General features: G+C 44.1%; 1 protein-coding gene and 1 long non-coding RNA gene across 2 annotated transcripts in view; both read left to right on the top strand.

Annotated features, from left to right (window-relative positions):
* Positions 1 to 21,599, top strand: part of MATCAP1 (microtubule associated tyrosine carboxypeptidase 1) — a 45,242-nt gene that overhangs the window by 5,550 nt on the left and 18,093 nt on the right. The window contains exon 3 of the mRNA XM_077830737.1: positions 11,467 to 11,610. Within this exon, the coding sequence (XP_077686863.1) occupies positions 11,467 to 11,610 (144 nt within the window). The remainder of the gene's footprint in view (positions 1 to 11,466; positions 11,611 to 21,599) is intronic.
* On the top strand, positions 16,615 to 20,075 carry LOC144272604 (uncharacterized). Its single transcript, XR_013347596.1, has 2 exons — positions 16,615 to 17,764; positions 17,920 to 20,075. It is a non-coding gene; the product is annotated as an uncharacterized LOC144272604 (long non-coding RNA).

Here is a 21,599-nt window from a genome sequence, read left to right as displayed (position 1 = left end):
GGTACTAAAACCTCCTTATCTCTACTGGAAATACCTCACTTGATGCATCCCAAGACCGCATTAGCTTTTTTCACGGCCATATACATTGGCGGTTCATAGTCATCCTGTGATCAACCAATACTCCAAGGTCCTTCTCCTCCTCCGTTACTTCTAATTGATGTGTCACCAGCTTATAACTAAAATTCTTATTTTTAATCCCTAAATGCGTGACCTTACACTTCTCACTATTAAATTTCATCCTATTACTATTACTCCTGTTTACAAGGTCATCCAAATCCTCCTGTATGATATCCCGGTCTTTCTCTAAATTGGCAATACCTTTGTATCATCCGCAAACTTTATTAGCACACTCCCACTTTTTATGCCGAGTAATAAAAAGATGAAATAAGATTGGTCCCAAAACCAATCCCTGAGGAACTCCACTGGTAACCTCCCTCCAGTCTGACAGTTCACCTTTCAGTATGACCCTCTGTAGTCTCCCTTTTAACCAATTCCTTATCCACCTTTCAATTTTCATATTGATCCCCATCTTTTCCAATTTAATAATTCCCCATGTGGCACAGTTTCAAACGCCTTCCTGAAATCTAGGTAAATTAGATCCACTGCGTTTCCTTTGTCTAAAAAATCTGTTACTTTCTCAAAGAAGGAGATCAGGTTGGTTTGGCACAATCTACCTTTTGTAAAGCCATGTTGTATTTTGTCCCATTTACCACTGACCTCAATGTCTTTAACTACTTTCTCCTTCAAAATTTTTTCCAAGACCTTGCATACTACAGATGTCAAACTAACAGGCCTGTAGTTACCCAGATCACCTTTTTTTCCTTTCTTAAAAACAGGAACTATGTTAGCAATTCTCCAGTCATACGGTACAACTCCTGAGTTTACAGATTCATTAAAAATTCTTGCTAATGGACTTGCAATTTCATGTGCCAATTCCTTTAATATTCTTGGATGAAGATTATCTGGGCCCCCCGATTTAGTCCCATTAAGCTGTTTGAGTTTCGCTTCTACCTCAGATATGGTAATATCTACCTCCATATCCTCATTCCTATTTGTCATGCTACCATTATCCCTAAGATCCTCATTAGCCTTATTAAAGACTGAGGCAAAGTATTTGTTTAGATATTGAGCCATGCCTAGATTATCCTTAACCTCCACTCCGTCCTCAATGTTTAGCAGTCCCACTTCTTCTTTCTTTGTTTTCTTCTTATTTATATGGCTATAGAACCTTTTACAGTTGGTTTTAATTCCCTTTGCAAGGTCCAACTCTACTTGACTTTTAGCCTGTCTCACTTTATCCTTACGTGTTCTGACCTCAATAAGGTAGCTTTCCTTGCTGATCCCTCCCATCTTCCACTCCCTGTATGCTTTCTGCTTTTTCTTAATCACCTCTCTGAGATGCTTGCTCATCCAGCTTGGTCTACAACTCCTGCCGATTAATTTTTTCCCCTTTCTTGGGATGCAGGCTTCTGATAGCTTCTGCAGCTTTGACTTAAAGTAATCCCAGGCCTCCTCTGCCTTTAGATCCATAAATTCTTCAGTCCAATCCACTTCCCTAACTAATTTCCTTAATTTTTGAAAGTCAGCCCTTTTGAAATCAAAAACCCTAATCACAGATTTATTTTTGTTTGTCCTTCCGTTCAGTTTGAACTGAATTAGCTCATGATCACTTGAGCCAAGGTTGTCCCCTACAACCATTTCTTCTATGAGGTCTTCACTACTCACCAAAACCAAATCTAAAATGGCATCCTCTCTAGTCGGTTCAGCAACTACTTGATGAAGGAATCCATCAGCTATCACATCTAGGAAAATCTGAGCCCTATTATTATTACTAGCACTCGTCCTCCAGTCTGTATCTGGGAAGTTAAAGTCTCCCATGATCACGAAGTTTCCATTAGTATTTACTTCATTAAAAACATTAAAGAGGGCTCTATCCATATCCAAATTAGATCCCGGCGGTCTATAGCACACCCCAAGCACTATCCCAGGGGAGGCTCTAGTAGTTTTCTTCCCCAATGTGATTTTTGCCCAGACAGACTCTGTCTTATCCATTCCATCGCTTCTTATTTCTTTACATTCTACCTCATCATTGATATACAATGCTACTCCACCACCTTTATCTTTATTTCTGTCTTTCCTAAACAGCACATACCCTTCAATAGCTGTAGTCCAGTCATGACTACTATTCCACCATGTTTCTGTTATCCCTATTCTAGGGGACCATTCAAGGTAGTATGGCCCATTAACACTTCTGCAGTCATAGGACAAAAAGAGGGGGTTAGTTGGTTACAAATTGTTGTGATAACCATAAATCCAGTGTCTCTGACAGTGCCTCTGTCCATGATTGTTAGTGTCTAGCAGAGTTATTAATTTAAGCTCCTAGGCTCATCATTTGAAAGTGATTTGCAGGTTTTCTTTGAGGATGAGTACTCAGAGGTCAGACATAGAGTGATTGCTTTGTGAAAGGTGATCACCCTCAGGTGACAGGGTGTTTTATCTTTTATCATTTTCCTGTGTGAGTTCATGGAGAGTATAGTGAGGGTCTGGTTGCAGACACATAGTTGTTTGTGGGGCACTGAGTGCACTGGGTGAAGTACCCCACATGTTGTGTTAGGCATGTGGAGGGCCCACAGATCTTGAAAGGTGTGTTGTGGGGAGTGTAGATCATTGTAGCAGTGATGATACATCTACAGGTTTTGCAACTGTTGTTCTGGGAGGGTCTAGTGCTGCTTTGAGTTGGTGTGTTCTGGTGTGGGGAACTTGCTTCTGATAATGAGCTTAGAGGGTTGGGATTGTTTGAAGGCGAGAAGTGTGAATTCAGGATTCTTCTTTTCACGATGGGGTCCCCATCAAGTATGGGTTGTAGTAGTTTGATAATATCCTGTATAGATTCCAGTGTGGGGTGGTAGGTGACAACTAGGGGTGTGCAGTCGGAAGGGATTTTATTTGTGTACCAAAGCAGGTTCTCTCAGGGTATTTGGGTGACCCGTTCCATGATGCAATCTACTTCTCTGGCGGAGCATCCTTGTTTGATTAAGGTGTTTTGAAGTTTGTTAGGGTGTATATCCCAGACTTTCTCCTTGGAGCATATTCTGTGGTATCTTAGCAACTGATTGTAGATTGGTGTATTTAGGGATCTGTGAAGGTAGATGTGGTGATCTGTGGGTTTCCTGTATATAATTATCTGTAGGGTTCCATTGTTGAAGCGGGTGCGGGTGTCCAGGAAGTTGATACTGGTGTGGGAGTGTTCCAGAGAGAGTTTAATGGACTGGTGGTGATTGTCAGAATTGTGATGGAAATCTATGAGGGAATTTAAGCCATTTGTTCAGAGGATGAAAATATCATCCGTGTGTCTCAAGTATATCATTGCTTTCATGGTGCATTTGTCCGGAAATTCTTCTTCAAGAAGAACCCAAGAAGAGGTTGATATATTGTGGAGCTACCCTAGTACCCATGGCTGTTCCCCTGGTTTGGACAAAGTGTTTGTTTAATGTAACATTGTTACGGTTGAGGATGAAATGAATGAGTTCGGCCGTGTATCTGGGGTGCCATCTGACGGATGTCCATTGTCTTGTAAATATTTGAGACAGGCAGCAATGCTGTCATTTTGAGGGATGTTGGTGTTTAGGGCAGTGGCATCCATGGTGGTGAGGATGGTGTTCTGAGGGAGGCTGTCAATGTTTGTGGAGGAAGTCATTTGTGTCTTGGAGGAAGCTGGCCTTTTGTGTGGTTAGTGGTCAGGATGATTTCTGCGAGTTCTGATATTCCTTCAGTAAGAGTGCTGTGGGAAGATATGGGTTCCCTTGTTTGTGTATCTGCTACTGCAATACAAATAATAAATAAGAACTCCTTACTTGATATGAGGAGTGATTGCTGCTGGCTGACAGATCACACTGCACACAACAAGTTACCTCTCCGACTGTTTCCAGTGGCACAGTCGCTGTTAAAGACTAACCATGCATTAAGGGATTTTTTACAATGATTTCTGTGTAGTTTAAGTAAATATGCTCAGCTCCCTAAAGAATTAATGGTGCATCTAAGAGCTGGAGGGAGATGTGCTTGTCTGGTGTGTGAAGCAGCACCTTAACAGTGTGTCTCCTGGCTTTTGTATGCAGAGTACTAAGTTTGGGGGTTGTTTTTTCTTATCTCTTTGGGGAAGGATATTAAGAGCAGAAGGCTCCACTGGGTGGCAGCAACCTTAACTCTGCTGTTTTTTCTCAGTGAGTATTCTAGCAGCTGATGGTTGTTACCTGCTATAGTTAAGGTTGTATAACAGTTTCCAGCCTAGCCTCCTGTTCTGATTGCTCGTAACTTTCTGAAACTTTCACTTTATGGGCTGAAATTTTCTAGGCTTGGTCTCTACCACACGTGGTGGTTGAGTATATAAGATTGAGCAAATAACATTCAATCATTTGAGTGAGAGGAGACTGAGGTAAAAAATGTGCTGTGTACACGTACACACACACACACTCTTGACTTTCTGTGTGCCTTACTGCTGAGATGGCCGGGGATCAAGGGCTGATAATTGATATGCAAATAGTCCTTCCTAAAAGAGAGGTTAAAAGTGTTCCTTTGAGAACTGATTGCAAATTGACCAAGTTATGAGGATTTGAAAATTTATACTGTGTATCTGAAATACAATTAATACCTCTTTCAGAGCAGTGTTCAGAAGATAAGGGTTGCATTGCACACATGTAATTACAAACTGTAGTCCTTGGAATCACCCAAAACCTATAAAGACTAATTTCCAAAAGTTTTAGGGCCATCCAGGTTCTAGTTGAAGGAGGGCAACTGTGGCTTCTGAGTTGTTCCCCACACTCTCTCTTAGTCCAGGAGGCCATGCACTGATCTGGGATCCAGGAAGTCCTGAGATCTATTCTTCCTTCTTATGAACTGCAATACTGGATCAGACCATCTAGTCTGGCAACCTGTCTCGAACAATGGCCAGTTCTAGGTACTTCAGAGGAAGAAGGTGGAAGAAACTCTATAACAACAGACAATTATGTAATCTGCATATAAGAGACATTTCTTCCCAACTCAGAGCAGTTAGTGGATGATATAGGGTGAAGCAGGATGGTTTTGATCCCTAAATATTATTAAATCTGTCTGATATAACTGTGGATGTTCTTGTTATACATACCTCATCCTCTCTGGAATCTTATACTGGCTCTTGTCTTCAATCGTATTTTTGTGGCAGTGAGCGCCACAGATTGGCTAGGTGTTAGGTTTTTAAAAAGTCATTTTTGATTTAATATGTTGCCTTTGGCTATGTCTACTCTAGTACTTTTATCGGTAAAACTTTTGTTGTTCAGGGGTGTGAAAAAAAACACCCCGACCAACATAAGCTTCACCGACAGAAGAGTCGGTGTAGACAGTGCTTTTTCTGTGGGAGATGCTCTCTCGCCAACATGGCTACCTCCATTCTTTGGGGATCATTTAATTATGCTGATGTGAGAGCTCTCTCCCATCAGCACGGAGCGGCTACACGGGAGACCTTACAGTCTTTTCTATCTTCCTTATACAGACAACTTTTCTCAGGCTTTGTCAACACTGCGCTTTCGTTGGTAGAACTTTTGTCATTCAGGGATGTGGAAAAAACACCTCCCTGAATGACAAAGTTTTACCGACGAAAAGTGCCAGTGTGGACAGTGGTTTGTTGGCGGGAGAGCTCTTCCACCAACAAAGCTACCGCCTCTCGCTGCGGGTGGATTAATTTTGTCAGTGGGAGAGCTCTCTTCTGCCAACAAAGAGTGGCTACACAGCATACCTTTTAGCGGCACGGCTGTAGCAGCACAGCTGTGTCACTAAAAGGTGTGTAGTGTAGATATAGCCTAAACTAATAAGCCCCAGTCTTTGCTATCTTCCTTATACAGATAACTTTTCAGCCTCTAGTCATTTCCACTACTCGTATTTCTGCTATAGCTTTGTGACAGGGAGACCAGAGTGAGCACAGTATCCCAAGGGTGAAAGTGTTGATTTATGACATGGCATTGTGAGATCTTCAGTTTTATTTTCTCTCATTCTTTCTGCATCTAAATGTTTTGTTTGCGTCTTTTGACTGATGCTGCAGATTGAGCTGTTTGCAGTGACACACAAGTCTCTTTCCTGGATGATAACTGTTAACTTACAGCCTAGTAAAGTGTATGAATAATTCAAATTATTCCATCCAATGCACATAACTTTGCATTGTAAAACTGAATTTTAAGTGTTTATTTCAATCTGAATTTTCTAGTCTTGACTGACCTATATACCTTTGTCAAGGTTCCTTCCCCACTCTGAACTCTAGGGTACAGATGTGGGGACCTGCATGAAAGAGCCCCTAAGCTGATTCTTACCAGCTTAGGTTAAAAACTTCCCCAAGGTACAAACTTTGCCTTGTCCTTGAACCCTATGGTGCCACCACCAAGCGTGTTAAACAAAGAACAGGGAAAGAGCCCACTTGGAGATGTCTTCCCCCAAAATATCCCCCCAAGCCCTACACCCCCTTTCCTGGGGAAGGCTTGATAAAAATCCTCACCAATTTGTACAGGTGAACACAGACCCAAACCCTTGGATCTTAAAAACAATGAAAAATCAATCAGGTTCTTAAAAGAAGAATTTTAATTAAAGAAAAGGTAAAAGAATCACCTCTGTAAAATCAGGATGGTAAATACCTTACAGGGTAATCAGATTCAAAACATAGAGAATCCCTCTAAGCAAAACTTTAAGTTACAAAAGGACACAAAAGCAGGAATATACATTCCATTCTGCACAGCTGTTTTACCAGCAATTAAACAAAAGGAAATCTAACGCATTTCTAGCTACATTACTTACTAACTAACAAAAGTTCTGAGACTGCATTCCTGATCTGTTCCTGGCAAAAGCCTAACACAGACAGACGAACCCTTTGTTCCCGCACTCCAGATTTGAAAGTATCTTGTCTCCTCATTGGTCATTTTGGGTCAGGTGCCAGTGAGGTTACCTTAGCTTCTTAACCTTTTACAGGTGAAAGGATTTTGCCTCTGGCCAGGAGGGATTTTATAGCACTGTATACAGAAAGGTGGTTACCCTTCCCTTTATTTTTATGACAACCTTTGTTATCTGAAATTTTAGCCACCTCATTTCTCTCCCATTATTCCATATAATAAATATTAAACACCTGTTCTAGTACAGAACCTTGAGATATCCAAGTGCTCACTTTCAGTATTGAAAATTGATCATCTGTTCCTACTCCTGAGGATCTTTGTGACTCAGTCAAGTTCTTAAGCATGAATAGTTGCCTCTCACCTCGTGACTATGTATTTTGCTGCTTTGTCAATTTTTTTTTATATCTTGTAAACTGGTTCTTTATCCACAATTTTGTTGCTACACAACAAAAATAAAAATAGTTCAGACACAGACTGTCATTTGCAGCTGAAGCTGTGCCATCTCTACCATATGTTATTTGGTTTTATAATTCTCTTCAAGTGTAGTTTTAACCAGTTTTCCTTGCACTGAATTAAGGCTCCCAAGCCTATAATTCATAGGATCTCCTCCAGTACTGTTTTTCAAGATAGGTATAATGTTTGTTCCCCTGCAGTCTCCTGATATAAACTGCTGGTTTTTAGGATATTGCATATTTTTGGTAGTACTTCAGAAGCCAATTCCAAATTCCTAGATTAATACCGTCTGGTCCTGGTGACTTGCTGCTCTGTAAAATTTGTTTCAGAACCTCCTTTTTTGATAACTTAATATTTATTACTTGAAAAGAGTAGGTAACTCCCCAACATACAAAACTACTCAAGATAGTTAAGTCCCAGGCAGACTGCGAAGAGCTACAAAAGGATCTCTCAAAACTGGGTGACTGGGCAACAAAATGGCAGATGAAATTCAATGTTGATAAATGCAAAGTAATGCACATTGGAAAATATAATTCCAACTATACGTATAAAATGATAGGGTCTGAGTTAGCTGTTACCACTCAAGAAAGAGATTTTGGGTTGTGGATAGTTCTCTGAAAACATCCACTCCATGTGCAGTGGCAGTCAAAAAAGTGAACAGAATGTTGGGCACCATTAACAAAGGGATAGATAAAAAGACAGAAAATATTCTATTGCCTTTATATAAATCCATGGTACGTGCACATCTTGAATACTGCGTGCAGATGTGGTCACCCCGTCTCAGAAAAGATATATTGGATTGGAAAAGGTTTGAAAAAGGGCAACAAAAATTATTAGGGTTATGGAACGGCTTCCGTACGAGGATAGATTAATAAGACTGAGACTTTTCAGCTTGGAAAAGAGACGACTAAGGGGGAATATGATAGAGGTCTATAAAATCATGACTGGTGTAGAGAAAGTAACTAAGGAAGTGTTATTTACTCCTTACCATAACACAAGAACTAGTGGTCACCAAATGAAATTAATAGCCAGCAGGTTTAAAAGAAACAAAAGGAAGTATTTCTTCACACAACACATAGTCAACCTGTGGAACTCTTTGACAGAGGGTGTTGTGAAGGCCAAGACTATAACAGGGTTCAAAAAAAAACTAGATAAATTCATGGCGGATAGGTCCATCAATGGCTGTTAGCCAGAATGGGCAGGAACGGTGTCCCTAGTCTCTGTTTACCAGAGGCTGGGAATGAGCGACAGGGAAAGGCTCACTTGATGATTCCCTGTTTTGTTCATTCCCTCTGGGGCATTTGGCATTGGCCACTGTTGGAAGACAGGATACTGGGCTAGATGGACCTTTGGTCTGACCCAGTATGGCCGTTCTTATGTTCTTAACATCATCTATGGTGAAGACTGATACAAAATAAATCCTTTAACTTGTCTGCAATGTCCCTACCCCCTTAATGGCTTTCTCTACCTCTGGTGGTCAACAAGACTTCCTGCTTCTAATACATTTCAAGAATTTCTTGTTCTTATGTCTCTGCGTGTTTGCTCTTCAAATTCCCTATTATTCCTCTGACTTTCCATTTTAGCTGTTATAGTTTATGTTCTCTTTTTCCATCGCTTCACTTGGGCTAGAAATCCACTGTTAGAAGGTAACCTGTTTGGCTCAGATAACCTCTCCAATCTTACCAGTTAAGCATGTCATTTATTCTTCTCTTGCCTCCTTTTCAGTGAGAGATCCGCATGCCTCTTGTAGTTATGGTTGTAGAAGTCGTTTACATGCTCAAACCAGGGTTTTTAAATTCCTTCCTTTTGGCTTAAAAAAGAGAGCCATAGCTAGTCAGTAGGATCATACATTCCATCTTCCTAAAGTTTTATGATCCCTTCCCTGAGGATGTTGACTTTACTCCTAGTTAAATAATATAATTGACACTGCTATAGATTCAAGAAATGTGAAGTCCTGTGTGTTGCTTAGGACTAATTGAAGAATAGCCTCTCCTCTTTTGGTCTAAAACTAGCTGTTCCAAGAAGCAATCATTTGTAATGTTGAACAGTTGCTTATTTAATTCTTGTTCCATTGTGACAGACATGACACACATGCAGAACTGAAGTCACCCGTTATCATTGCATTGTTGGAGAGGGTTGCCTCTCTGGTGTCCTACAACATTATGCACTCCCTTTTCCTCATCAGGAGGCCACTAGTATATGTGTAGTGTTAGGACTTGGGGTTGGTAGGTCCTGTCAGTTCAAAACATTTCTTTTCCATTTCTATGAAATCTGCTAGGTGCTACTCCCCACCTCTGACCTGACCTGTCCTTCCTGTATAGTTTAGGGTTCCCCTGACTGGCCTTAATCATTGTCTGTAGTTCAAACTTCTTCCCTGGGAGGCAGGCAAAATATGCTACTTACACTTTTCAGATGCGGTAGCAGTGGAGGCAGAAAAAGGTTAAGACCAACGCTTTCAAAAGTGGCCACTGGTTTGGGGTCCTTCACTATTTAGGTAGCCAATTGTAACAGCTTGGGTCTGATTTTTTCAGAGTTACTGAGCAGTTGTAGTTCCCAGTGACTGCAGCTGGCGTTTTGGGTACTTGGCACTTCCAGAAATCAGGTCCCAGGTGGGCACCTTGGATACATCTACACTGATACAGGCTCGCAGGGGTGGTGCTACAAAGCTGTTTTAGCAGTGTAGATGCTCCTGCTCGGACTAGAGACCAGGCTCTGAAACCAGGGAAGGGGAGAGGGTCTCCAAGCCCATGTTCCCATTTGAGCAGGAATGAATAAACATCTATTTTTAGCCTCAGAGTGCGAGCCCTGCAAGGCCAAGTCTGCTGCTCAGGCCACTTGTTGCCGTGGGGTTTATTTTGGAGTGCAGATGTATCCTTGAGACTGAGTTAGACTCTGAACATCAGCAGCCTTGTGGCCTGTGGTTTGCACAAAGTCACACAAAATTTATGGCAGAGCTGAGAACAGAACCAAGATCACTGCATTAATAGACCGATAGCTGATCCACCAGATGACATTGCTTGAGAAAAAACACTTCATATGTGGGTGCTTGGATATGCTGTCTGTAAAGTGGGGCTATTTGTGTCTGTTCTTCAACTGCTTTGAGATCTACAAGTGGGAGAGCTAAAAGTGAAGGGCATGGGGCTGATCTATAATAACTTCTGAATACTACAGATGAGCTGGTTATTGGGATAGTTACTGTAGGGCTATATTGAGTGATTGGATTGTTCACTGTGTGCGTGAGTTGACTTAATTTAATACTGGAGCAGGCTGTTTGGAAACTAGCAAGAAGGCAACCTCCTGGTAAGCATTCCCTAAATAATCTCCTGATAAGCATTTCCAGGGAGCTAAAAAAACGATGCCTATGCTATTAAGCTGTGAAGACATTACTTCCAAAGACCAGTACAGTTAAAAGACTTGTTTGGCCAAGGCTCGGGACTAGCATGTCAGAAGGACACTAAACAGTTAGTCATGCCTCTAGAGTGAGGGGGATGGCAGGTACCACGCATCGTGATGTTTTTTGTCTATTGGCTGCAACGCAATTCCATTTGTGATTGAATTTGTTTTCTTTCTAATGCAGGATGAACCTGAGCCATTTTTCATGAAAATATGTCGGAGGGCCCGGGAGACCCATTATAGTCATTAGCCCACTGGTATTAGGCACTCACCGTGGATGTGAGAGACCCAGGTTCAAATCCCTGCTCTGAATCAGACTTGAACCTGGGTCTCCCTCATCCCAGGTGAGTGCCCTAACCACAGGGGGCTACTGGCTGTTCTAGAAGCATGCTTTCTCTCCGGTTTTGACCAGAAATTCCATCCTGGACCTGAGAAACCTTCCAAAAGAATCGGCATTTTCTGACCAAAAACCAAAAAAAATTGTTGAAAAATTCCCAACCAAGTCTTATCTATCTGTTATTACTTTATCAGATAACATACAAAACTATACAATGTCTTTGTGTATCAAAAGTGGTCAGCCATTTGATTCTTTTATCAGGTATTCCTTTAACTGGACATAGCCCAAGGAGATCTAAGTATAGCTATGGAGGCTGCACTTGAAACTGTAGAAGGTAGCTTGGGGAAAGGCTGACTCTCTTTTATGTGTGTATGGCAGGCAACTGGGATCATTCATGCCGTCCTGGAGAAGTATGGCTCTTATGAGCGCTTTGAAGTGACCACTGGTGGAAGACTGCTGAGCAAATGCCAAATCTGGTCTATTATCCGGAAGTACATGCAGAAGGAGGGCTGTGTGGGAGAGGTAATAATTGTCTTTGTTTTGTTTATGAAGCACCTTCACCACAACCACTGCTAGCACAGATCAGTAGGGATAATAGGGAAACAAAGAGATGGACTCAGAAGTGCGACATATACCGACAAAGCCAAAATTAAAAATGGCTATTGACTGAGAGGAAGAAATTTGGGAACCCATGATTCTTAGAACCCAGCAGTGAGAGTGGACACCGAGTTAAATATGAACTTGCAACATGAAGTGACTGCAAACATATCTGATGTAACTTTGTGCTGCAGGAACGTCACCTAGAGTAGTAGGGTTTTAATAGCACTTCTCTATATGGCTCTGGTGTCTGCAGCTGGAAATACTGTTTTCACTTCTGAGCACTTCAGAACCAGGAAGATGTTAACAAACTGTAACACAAACAGTTCTAGGAATGTGGCATAAGAAAGACTCAAGGCATTTTGGTGTAAAAGTGATATCCAGAGTAACTTTACATAAATCAGACTTGTTGATTCCAAAACACGTTACCAAGTTGAGTTTTCACCCTTTGTGGACTAAATCCAGTTCTCGTGGAAGCAAGCACCCTTGTCTTGACTACAGTGGAGTTATACCAGAGCACCACTGAGCCCAGTGGCAGCTGTAAAACGTGCAAAAAACAATACACATTTATCTTAGTTTATATAGCTCCTCATCATATTAAATATTGGAGCCAAAGATCTAACCAAGTGTAGCCAATACTGGCCCATCTTGAGCTCCATTCATGGCTCACAGGGTGCAGAAAGCTGCCCTCAAAGGACTGCTGAGGATTCAGCTGCCATAATGCTAGCTCAGCTCTGCGCCACTCCCTCTGGGCCCCATACTGTAGCAGGCATAGATTTACAGATTTTTAAGGACAGAAAGGACCACTGTGATCATCTCGTCTGACCTGTATAACATAGGCCAGAGAAGTTCCCTGAATTAATTCCTGTTTGATTCCAGGAATTAAGTTTTTCTAAAATTAATTCCTGAAATCAAACATCCTACATTAATTTAAAAATTTCTAGTGACGAGAATCCACCACAACCTATAGTAAGTTGTTCCAATGCTTAATTACTCTCTCTGTTAAAAATTTGAGCCTTAATTTCTAGTCTGGGTTTGTCTGGCTTCAGCTTCCAGCCATTGTTATAATTTTATCTGCTAGATTGAAGAGCCTTCTGTCAAATTTCTGTTCCCTATGTAGGTACTTAGACTGTAATCAAGTCACCCCTTGACCTTCTGTTTGGTAAGCCAAATAGACTGAGCTCCTTGCCTCTTGCTGTGAGGCATGGTTTTCAATCCTTTAATCATTCTTGTGGGTCTTTTATGAACCGTCTCTAGTTTTTCAACATTCTTCTTGAATTAGGGATACCAGAACTGAATACACTATTCCAGCAGCAGTCGCTCCAGTGCTAAATACAAAGGTAAAATAATCTCCTTTTTCCATCTTGAGATTCCCCTGTTTACACATCCACAGTTCACATTAGCCCTTTGGGCCACAGTGTCACACTGGGAACTCACGAGCAGGCATGCAGGAAGAGAGGAGAGAGTGTGGCTAGAGATTGCTCTCAACCAGCAATCGTCATCAGGGTAAGAGCCCCTTTGGGGCCATTACAGAGCAGGACATACATGGGCAGCCCTTACTGCCATAATTTGTGCCAGGAGTCAGAATCTTCCCTCTGGAAGCTCTGGAATTGGTCATGTACCAAGATGGCATAAAGCTGCTTTTGTCTTTACCCCGCTCTGAGTCCTGCACTGAGCACAGCTTGAGTGGGCCCAAGAACCTGGCCCATTATAGCTGAGCCTGTATATTGTATCATACATGCCGTATACAAAACGTATGAGGATCTGCTATCTTTAGTCGCCAGGGCCCACTCAATGTGATATGTTACAGTCATGTGTTTCATCTGTGAAGCTGTAATTAACATGGGTTAGCAAGTGGTCAGGCTCGTGCGTCACTGTGCTGGAAGCTGGAGAAATGTCAGAGTGTGACAGAGCTGCACCGCTGCGTGAGACTGTTGAGGGGAGGAGGGCAGTGAGCTGCAGCTCATCGGGAATGGGTTGGAAATTAGAGAGAAAAGAAGCAACTTCAGCATCAAGGGGCAGGGGTGTGAAAGCACTGCAGGAGGAAACTCGTTTCAATAAATACTAGTCTCGGCTGGGGTTTTCAGTGGATGTGACGTTATGAATGTAATTCATATTCCAGTATGCGGAAATGACACCGCTCACCTAAAAATATTTTACCGAGCTCTAAATGAAGTAAAACCCCTCTCATTGCTGCATGTCCCCCCAGAGATAACATTGGTGAGCTTTATCTCACTTCTGGGGTGAAATTCAAACAATTTGAAATATTTTATAAAGAATGTGCAGACCAACAGCAGCATTTGATTGTGCGGACATCTGCATAGGCTGATTGAAGGTTGTAGCCAGCTGACAGAGTCTCTATGTGCTAGAGTTCCTCCTGGTCTGTCAAGAATGTTTGCTTCGTAGCTGATCAGGCAGTGTGTAGCTTGGTGCTGAAGATTTGGGTGTAAGAGGAGTTTGGATTAGACATGACTCCCATTCCTCTCTTTGGCACTGACCAACCATCAAGAATGTGATTGGGCAAAATAAGATTTACTCTCACTCCTTAGTGAATTCTGTACTTACCAGTAGCAGAACAGAATAGGCCTTGGATTGCCTTACCATGCTTTTGACCACAGGCCCTGGAACAAGCCCAATGAGTGTGACATTTACACACACCCAAGGCTAGCAGGTCTAAAAGATGAACTGTCCTGCAGATTAATCTGTCCAATGTCTCTGTCACTGCAGTGACCAGGTTTTTCGGACATATAAGCACATCACAAACCAACTAGCTCACACTGTTGGTGGTTTTGGGAGTTACATTTCCTGAAGGTAATGAACTATGTGTCTTTTGGATCCACTCCTTTCTCTTACTACTTCTCAAGACAATATACTCCAAGCTCATTTCTCTGTCCTTGTTCGTCAGAGCAGTGTGTCAAGCCAGGACTCCTAGCACCACTGCATAGATCTCTGCTGTTTGATCCAAAGAGGTAACGCCTTTACCTAGAAGGTTTCTGTCGACTCCACATGAACATCCAACACAAACTGAACCATTGGTTCACTAATCACCCACACCCCGCAAAAAAACCCAACCAACTAAAAATCACCTTTTGACATGGTGGAAGCAAGTATTATTCAGCCCCTTTTTCCAGATAGTGAAAAGAAGAACAGAGATTCCGCAAGCTCGTGTCCTCTTTGCCAAGATGGGTTTTAACTGAAGTAGTATGTTTTCATAGCTGCAGAGTTTAGGAGCTCCTCAGATCACCCAGTTCTCTGGCATCCTACTCCCCTTCCCTATGGAATTGGACAGTTAAGGTTGTGAACAGACAGTGTGGGATTCCAGCCCTATATAGCACTCCAGCAGGATGTAGGAGGCATACGCAGCTTGCAGGGGGTCAGTGGAGTATCTCCTCCTCCCACCCCCAGTGCAGGCACTGCATTGCTCTGCCTTAGATAGTCCTACACTGGCACCCCTCCAACAACTGAGGTGGAGTCGGGGTGGGGCCATATTGCCCATTGCTATAGCCTGCTGGGGTATTCCTGGCGAGGCTGCCATAACTGAAAGAAGCCCCCAGGGTTGCTTGAGTGGGGTGGGGAGTGCTCCCAGAACAGATCAGAATCAGGAGGCCACCCTTCCTTTGGCCTGGCCAGGCATGCTGGGTCTCCGCCAGCGGCAGCACAGAATCTCAGCCACACCATTTAATTTAAAACATGATCAAAATGTTGTAGTGAAAATTCAAGTACTTGAAAGCCAGGAAGCAGGGAGCTAACGTGGTGCGGACACAATTGTGGTTTCCTCTAGCTGTCTGTCCCCAGCCAGATCCCCACCTGCAATTCTGGAGTCTCCTGGGGAGCTGCATTCAATAGCAATAGTATACACAGTAAGAAGTGTTGATGAAGCACCACTGATAGTGTCTTAGAGCCAGAGCCCAGCCTCACCCAACAGCCTGGTCTGACTCCACAGTGATGGACTGCAAGTGGGCTGCAAAGGGGGCTCCTCCCCACCTAGGCTGTGTCTAAACCGGAGTTTGGGCCTGCTGGAACTCAAGGTGATTGGCAGCTAACACCTTTGCAAATGCTAATCTAGACTAAACCAGAGCAAAGTCTGGGTTTAAATCCCGGACCAAGCACTTGTGAGTGTCTAGATTAGCATTTGCAAAGCCAGATTGAGTTAGTTACTTCGGGAGCAATCGCTCCAAAATAGCTGGTGGCTTCTCACCTCCCCCACCCCTGCCCTGGCCAGTGAGAAGCTGACTGCAGAGAACCCTAATGGGCTGCATGGGCCAAGCCATGGTAGTGGCTGCCAGAGCAGCGAGGGCGCAGCTCCCATCCTCCCACTGTCCCTGGGCATGAAGGGATATACTGATCTGGGAAGGCAGAGTACCACAGGTTCCTGCATGTCGAGCAGCATTCCACTGGTAAGTCTTTTTGCACTACAGTTGGTGCTGAGTATTAAAGACTTCCTTCAGGATCATGCAGGCCGTAGACCCTGACCCTGTCTGGCTCTGTTCTGGCTCAGGGCGGAGGTGATGTTGTGAGAGCTTGTAGAGACCTCCCCACACTGCCCATGACTCTTCTAGGTGTGCCCACTCCCTGTCTATACTGGTGAGTATTGCACTGTTATGAAATACAGCTAAAGTGGTCTTTGACGTGTGAGGTGGCTTCAGTCAGGTTCCATTCTGTGCTGTGCTGGCCTTGCCCATGGAGACAGTTGGTTTACGAGGGACAGGACTGACTGGGTGTGTCTACCCTGCAGCTGGGAGCCTGCCTTCCAGCCCCCACAGGCAGACTCGAGCTAGCTTTGCTTAAGACAGCAGGCTAAAAATAGCAGGCTGTACACTGCAGCATGGGCTAACCACCTGAGCTCAGAGCTGGGCAGGCTTGGACTCAAGCCACCATCTGAGCTGCAACCTTCCTCTCAGTTCCTGAAGAGTGGGGTGGTGAAATATCCTTGGTTGCTTCCTGCATCGGCCCTGATTGGCTGCTCCTGCCCAGGAGGTGGGGCAATGGGGAAGGCAGCCAGTCAGAGGAGGGTTTCTCTCAGGCAGGGATGAAATTCGTAGGGAGGTGGAGCTTCATGCAGCATTGCCGACTGGCTCCAGGCTGGCTGAAATCCCATCACTCGAACAAATTGTGAGAGCTGGTGACTTTGTTATTAGCCCTGCTTTGTTAACACTTCTGTGATCCTCCCACTGTTCTGTGGTTCCTCACCTTGGAAAAAATCTCATGTGGCCCAAACTTTCCAGGATAGGGGCCAGAGGTAGGGACAGTTCTGTACAGTCTACAGAAAGCAGGGATCCCCCCCTTGGGGACTGATCAGCCAGGACTCCTGACAAAATAAACTCAGACATGTTAGTATGTAGAATTGTGTCCTGCCTTGTAGCCCTCAGCAATCAATAACTCCCCAGCACATCTTTACAGGTAGCAGCGGCCCTTTGCTACATACCCAGAGCATGGAGTACCAAAGAATGCTTCGCTCTTGGCTTTAGCCCCTGGTGCATTGGTCAAAGGAAGTATCTTTGTGCTGTTCGATAACCACGGTGGTTTCAGCTGTAAATATTGCACCCTCAAATGGCTCTGATTGACTAGCTGTTTTCTAGAAACAGCAAGGAGTCCGGTGACACATCACCCAGTTCTCTGGCATCCCAATACCCTTCCCTGTTGAATTGGACAGTTAAGGTTGTGAACAGACTGTGTGGGATTCCAGCCCTATATGCCACTCCAGCAGGGTGTAGGAGGCATACACAGCTCGCAAGGGGTCAGTGGAGTATCTCCTCCTCCCACCCCACATCCACCCTGATTGAATTGGCCTTGTCAACAATGGTTCCCCACTTGAAAGGTAACTCCCTTCTCTTCATGTGTCAGTATATTTATGCCTGCATCTGTAATTTGCATTCTGTGCATCTGAAGAAGTAGGGTTTTTTACCCATGAAAGCTTATGCCCAGCCAGAGCCATCCTGGGCTCACTCAGATAACAAGGATTTGCAATGGTGCCCTGGGTTTTGTGGAGGAGTCACGCTTTTTGATCCAGAAAAGGTGTGAGCTGTAGCTGCTCAGCCAACAACAGGGAATTCAGCAGGCGAAGAAGACTGGCACAGAGGTGAGCTCTTGTTCCACCATAGGCTGCCCGGCCTGGGGGAAAGCAGTTCTTTTTAGAACAGGAGAACATTGATCCTGGGTGGGGAGTTTGTATTCTCCTGCGCATTCCCAGGATTTAATGCTCTAAATTCAATCCTCCTTGTTTCCTTCATACAGGAGCAACTGTGAGTGACAGGACAGCGCATATGCACCTTGCCCAGCCCCTCCCTGCCAGCGGAGGATTGTGCATTTGTTGATGGCCTGACAATGGAGATCTGCAGGCTGATGAGAGAATGTCATGCTCAGTTCCCCCTACAAAAACAGCAGATCATAAGTGTCACAAATATGGTGTGTCTGGACAGTGCACTGGACACCAGATGGGCAGGAGAGCAGGCTAGGACTGAGTCTGGCGTCAGAGTCAACAGCTGCACTGCAGGCACCAAGTTTCCTTAGAAGGACACTGCTGCTGGCATTGAACCGGGACATCCCTGCATGGGCAGCAGGGGACCAACCTTGGTGATGCAGTGTCCTCTGGCTCCATTCCATTTAACTCTGGCCGATCTTACCTCGACCTCAGCCCCAGTGAGCAATGTGCTGTGTTCCTGTGGAACACACCCTCACCATCACACAGACCTGGCATGAGACACTGGATTATCCGACAGAAACTTGGTTAAATGATGTTAAGGTTGCAAAGTGAATCCCTTAAAAATCAGGAAAGAGCTACAATAAGTTTGCATGTGCACCCTTAACTCAGTCCTCTTGTGCATATACATTATAATATAGGTTCTGACCCTGCACTGCCCTCCACCTTGTCTAACCACGTAGACATGTGCAAAATAAATACAAAGTGGAGTGAAACATTGCCAGATCAGAACTATCCCCTCACCCTGTGGGAGTGTTTTACAGCCATTTAGCATAGGTGTCAATGATGACATACAGGGAAGACAGTGGGGGATCAGGCAGTCTTTAACTGTACAACAACATGCTGCTGTTTCTGCAGGACCACAGGTTCATTCAAGCCCCGATTCAGGAAAACATCCCTAGTGAGGGCAGCACTGAAGGACACGCGTAAGTCCTATTTAACATGCTTAAAGTGCTGTCCTGAGACACTGATTCAGGGTGCAGGTTGGACATTGCAAAATGTAAGAAGGAAGTTGCTACATTTATTTTTAAATAACTTAGTAGGGCAGAGGTGCACACTTGTGGCCAAACCAAACTGAAATCAACCCTTTTCTCTGTGCAAGTTCCAGGAACTATTTTTCACTCTGTCATTCTGCAACAAATGATTTTTATTCTATTGAATGAGTGCAACTCAGCCTCATGACAGCGCACTGTCCCGCCTGTGCTCCTGAAGTAGATTCTGCTCTCAGCGAGACTGGTGCAGATTTGAAGCTTGTTGACTTTAATGGATTTACTTCAGATTTGTCCTGCAGTAACAAATTTGGAGTAGAACAAGTCAGGGATCCATGGGACCCTTGCCTCATTCCTGGAGCCCCATCCATCCTGTGCACTGAATGAGATAGGACTCCTTGGGGAAACAATAGCGTGTGATCATGTAATGAAAGACTGCACTGTAGTACCATAACGCACACGCATATATGGGTCAGGATTAAGGTTACTTGGGCAACCGAAACTTTGGCATTTCGAAACTTGTGAGTGTTCCACTTTGTAACCTTAAGGTTCTTTTATCTAGACAGTTTGGCTAGACCAACACAAGAGCTCAGAAAGCAAGGCGATTGGAATTAATCTCAAAATATCCCATTGGTTAAGGCAGAGTGCCATTTCATTCAGTTCACACTCGCACGTTGAATGAAACCTGGCTCACAGTGTTTTTTGTAGGACTTGGAATTCCACCCGCATGTGCAGTCCAGTTCTGCTTTGCTGTGAAACACAAGAGACTCCTAGAGCAGGTGCAGCACAGGTGCAAAGTATCATTACAGCCTCATTGCTCAGCTGAACTGAAGTTGATTTTTTGCTGGAAAACTGAAAGGCGCTTCTCCTCACTAAGGACTATGGCAAGCTTTGACTTTCCAACCTGAAAAGCTTCACCCCGAAATAAAACCAGTGGCAAGAGGAGGTTTTTAATGGAAATGGTCCGGCAACCTTAACTGTAAGTGCCGTGCAGCTCCAGCCATCACTGCAGTCCAAAGTGCTGAGCTCACCTAGTGCGTCACTGGGTACTGACGTTTTGGGACACCTCTGTGGGTTTGCTGTCGGTTCTTTTCATCAGAATATGTTTTACTGTTATCATTCCCTTTGTATTGCAGTGTCTGTCAAACCATTGCTTGTTCAACACGGGATTTCCAATAAATCGCCATTATTTGAAGTAACAACTTTGCCTCTCTAGTTCCTTTCCCCATCTGACACGCTCAGTGGTGTGGTGAGCTCGCCCACAGAAAGAAGTGGATTATCGTGCTCAAAGCTCCAACCCTCATTTACTCAGCTGAGCCTGGCTGTACTGGAGAAAGCTGTGCGAAAGAGACCCATGGTCTGTACTGGCCGGTGACCCCCCTGCAGCCAGTGGAGCTTACGACGGTCGAGGAGAGCCAGACCCAAAGAGTGGAAGACAATGCTCTGAAAAATGGCTTTACACAATTATGCTTGATCCATGTGGCTCCCAGGGCCTCGGTGTGATGTTTTCTTGGAGTTCCCAGTACCGTCAGTCCCCTGGTTACCCCCCTGCCTGCAGTCAGAGACTTGCAGGTGCTTAAAGGGATGTCAGCTCCCTGATGCCACTAGCCTGCTAGCCACCCACACAATCTTGGGGTTGTGTCAGCCCTTACTTTGCCTTAACAGTGGGTGCACCCCAGTTCATGAACCCCTTTGAAGCATTCCCCTGTAATATCCAGCTCCCGTCACTAATTACTCACAGAAATACCAGGTTTGCTATCTCCAAGGGGACAGCGTACACACCAGCTTGTTTGAGTCAACTGAGGATCAGAGCCTATATAACATCACAGCACTGAGATATATTTATAGTGAAAACAATCATAAGTTTTTTATCAAAGATAAAGATTTAAGAGATACTGAGTAAGGATAATGAAAACAGAAAGGTTACATATAAAACAAAACCCATACATGCTTTATAGAGACTAAACCTAACTTTTACAGCCTAACCACCTGTCTAAAAGGAGCCTTACCTCACCTGTATGTCCTTCACAGTGCTCCCAACCAGGGCAGGTTGGCATCCTGTTTTCAGGAATGCGATCACACTGTCCAGTTCCTTCCTAAGGTGCAGGACAAAGAAGTTTCCTTTTGCCTTCTCCTTATAGCCCCCAAAATTCATTGTTTCGTCCGCAGGATAAAGGGACGTACAATGCTTCATTTACATGTGACCCGAGGCAAAGAGGTGAACATATATCCTTTGTCTGGCTGAAACCTGTTTCTCAATCCTCCCTTGATTCAGACTTTCTTAGGAATGTATTTTCAGTGTACGCACATGCACACAAAACATTGTACATGGTATTTGTACATATATGTCACAACAATGTTAATGGCCAATGTGACCCTGGCTTTCTTTAAAGACCCCACCGGTATGGGTAAATACTATGTAAGCCATGTGCTAGGGGTGGGAAGATTGTGAGGCCTGTCAGGAGTTACTGTTACAGAACAGTGAAACCCTTTGCCAGTCTCCAGTGAGGGGCTCTTAGGGTCACACTTGGTAGTCTCGTTTTCCCCAAGAAACTGCTTTGCCCTTTATGAAGGTGTTAAAATAGCATGTGCCTGCAGACTTCAGAGAGCAGCCCCTCCATTGCAGACCCCAGGAAGAAGAGCATAGGAGAGACAAACATCATCAAGAGCCCAGAGCATCCCACACAAATCTCCTTCGGTCCCCAAACCAATCTTTATAAATGTGC

Source organism: Eretmochelys imbricata, chromosome 12 (genome assembly GCF_965152235.1).
Source record: "Eretmochelys imbricata isolate rEreImb1 chromosome 12, rEreImb1.hap1, whole genome shotgun sequence".
Lineage (NCBI taxonomy): Eukaryota > Metazoa > Chordata > Testudines > Cheloniidae > Eretmochelys > Eretmochelys imbricata.
The sequence above is the reverse complement of the archived record's forward strand: the minus strand, read 5'-3'. Positions and strand labels throughout refer to the sequence as shown.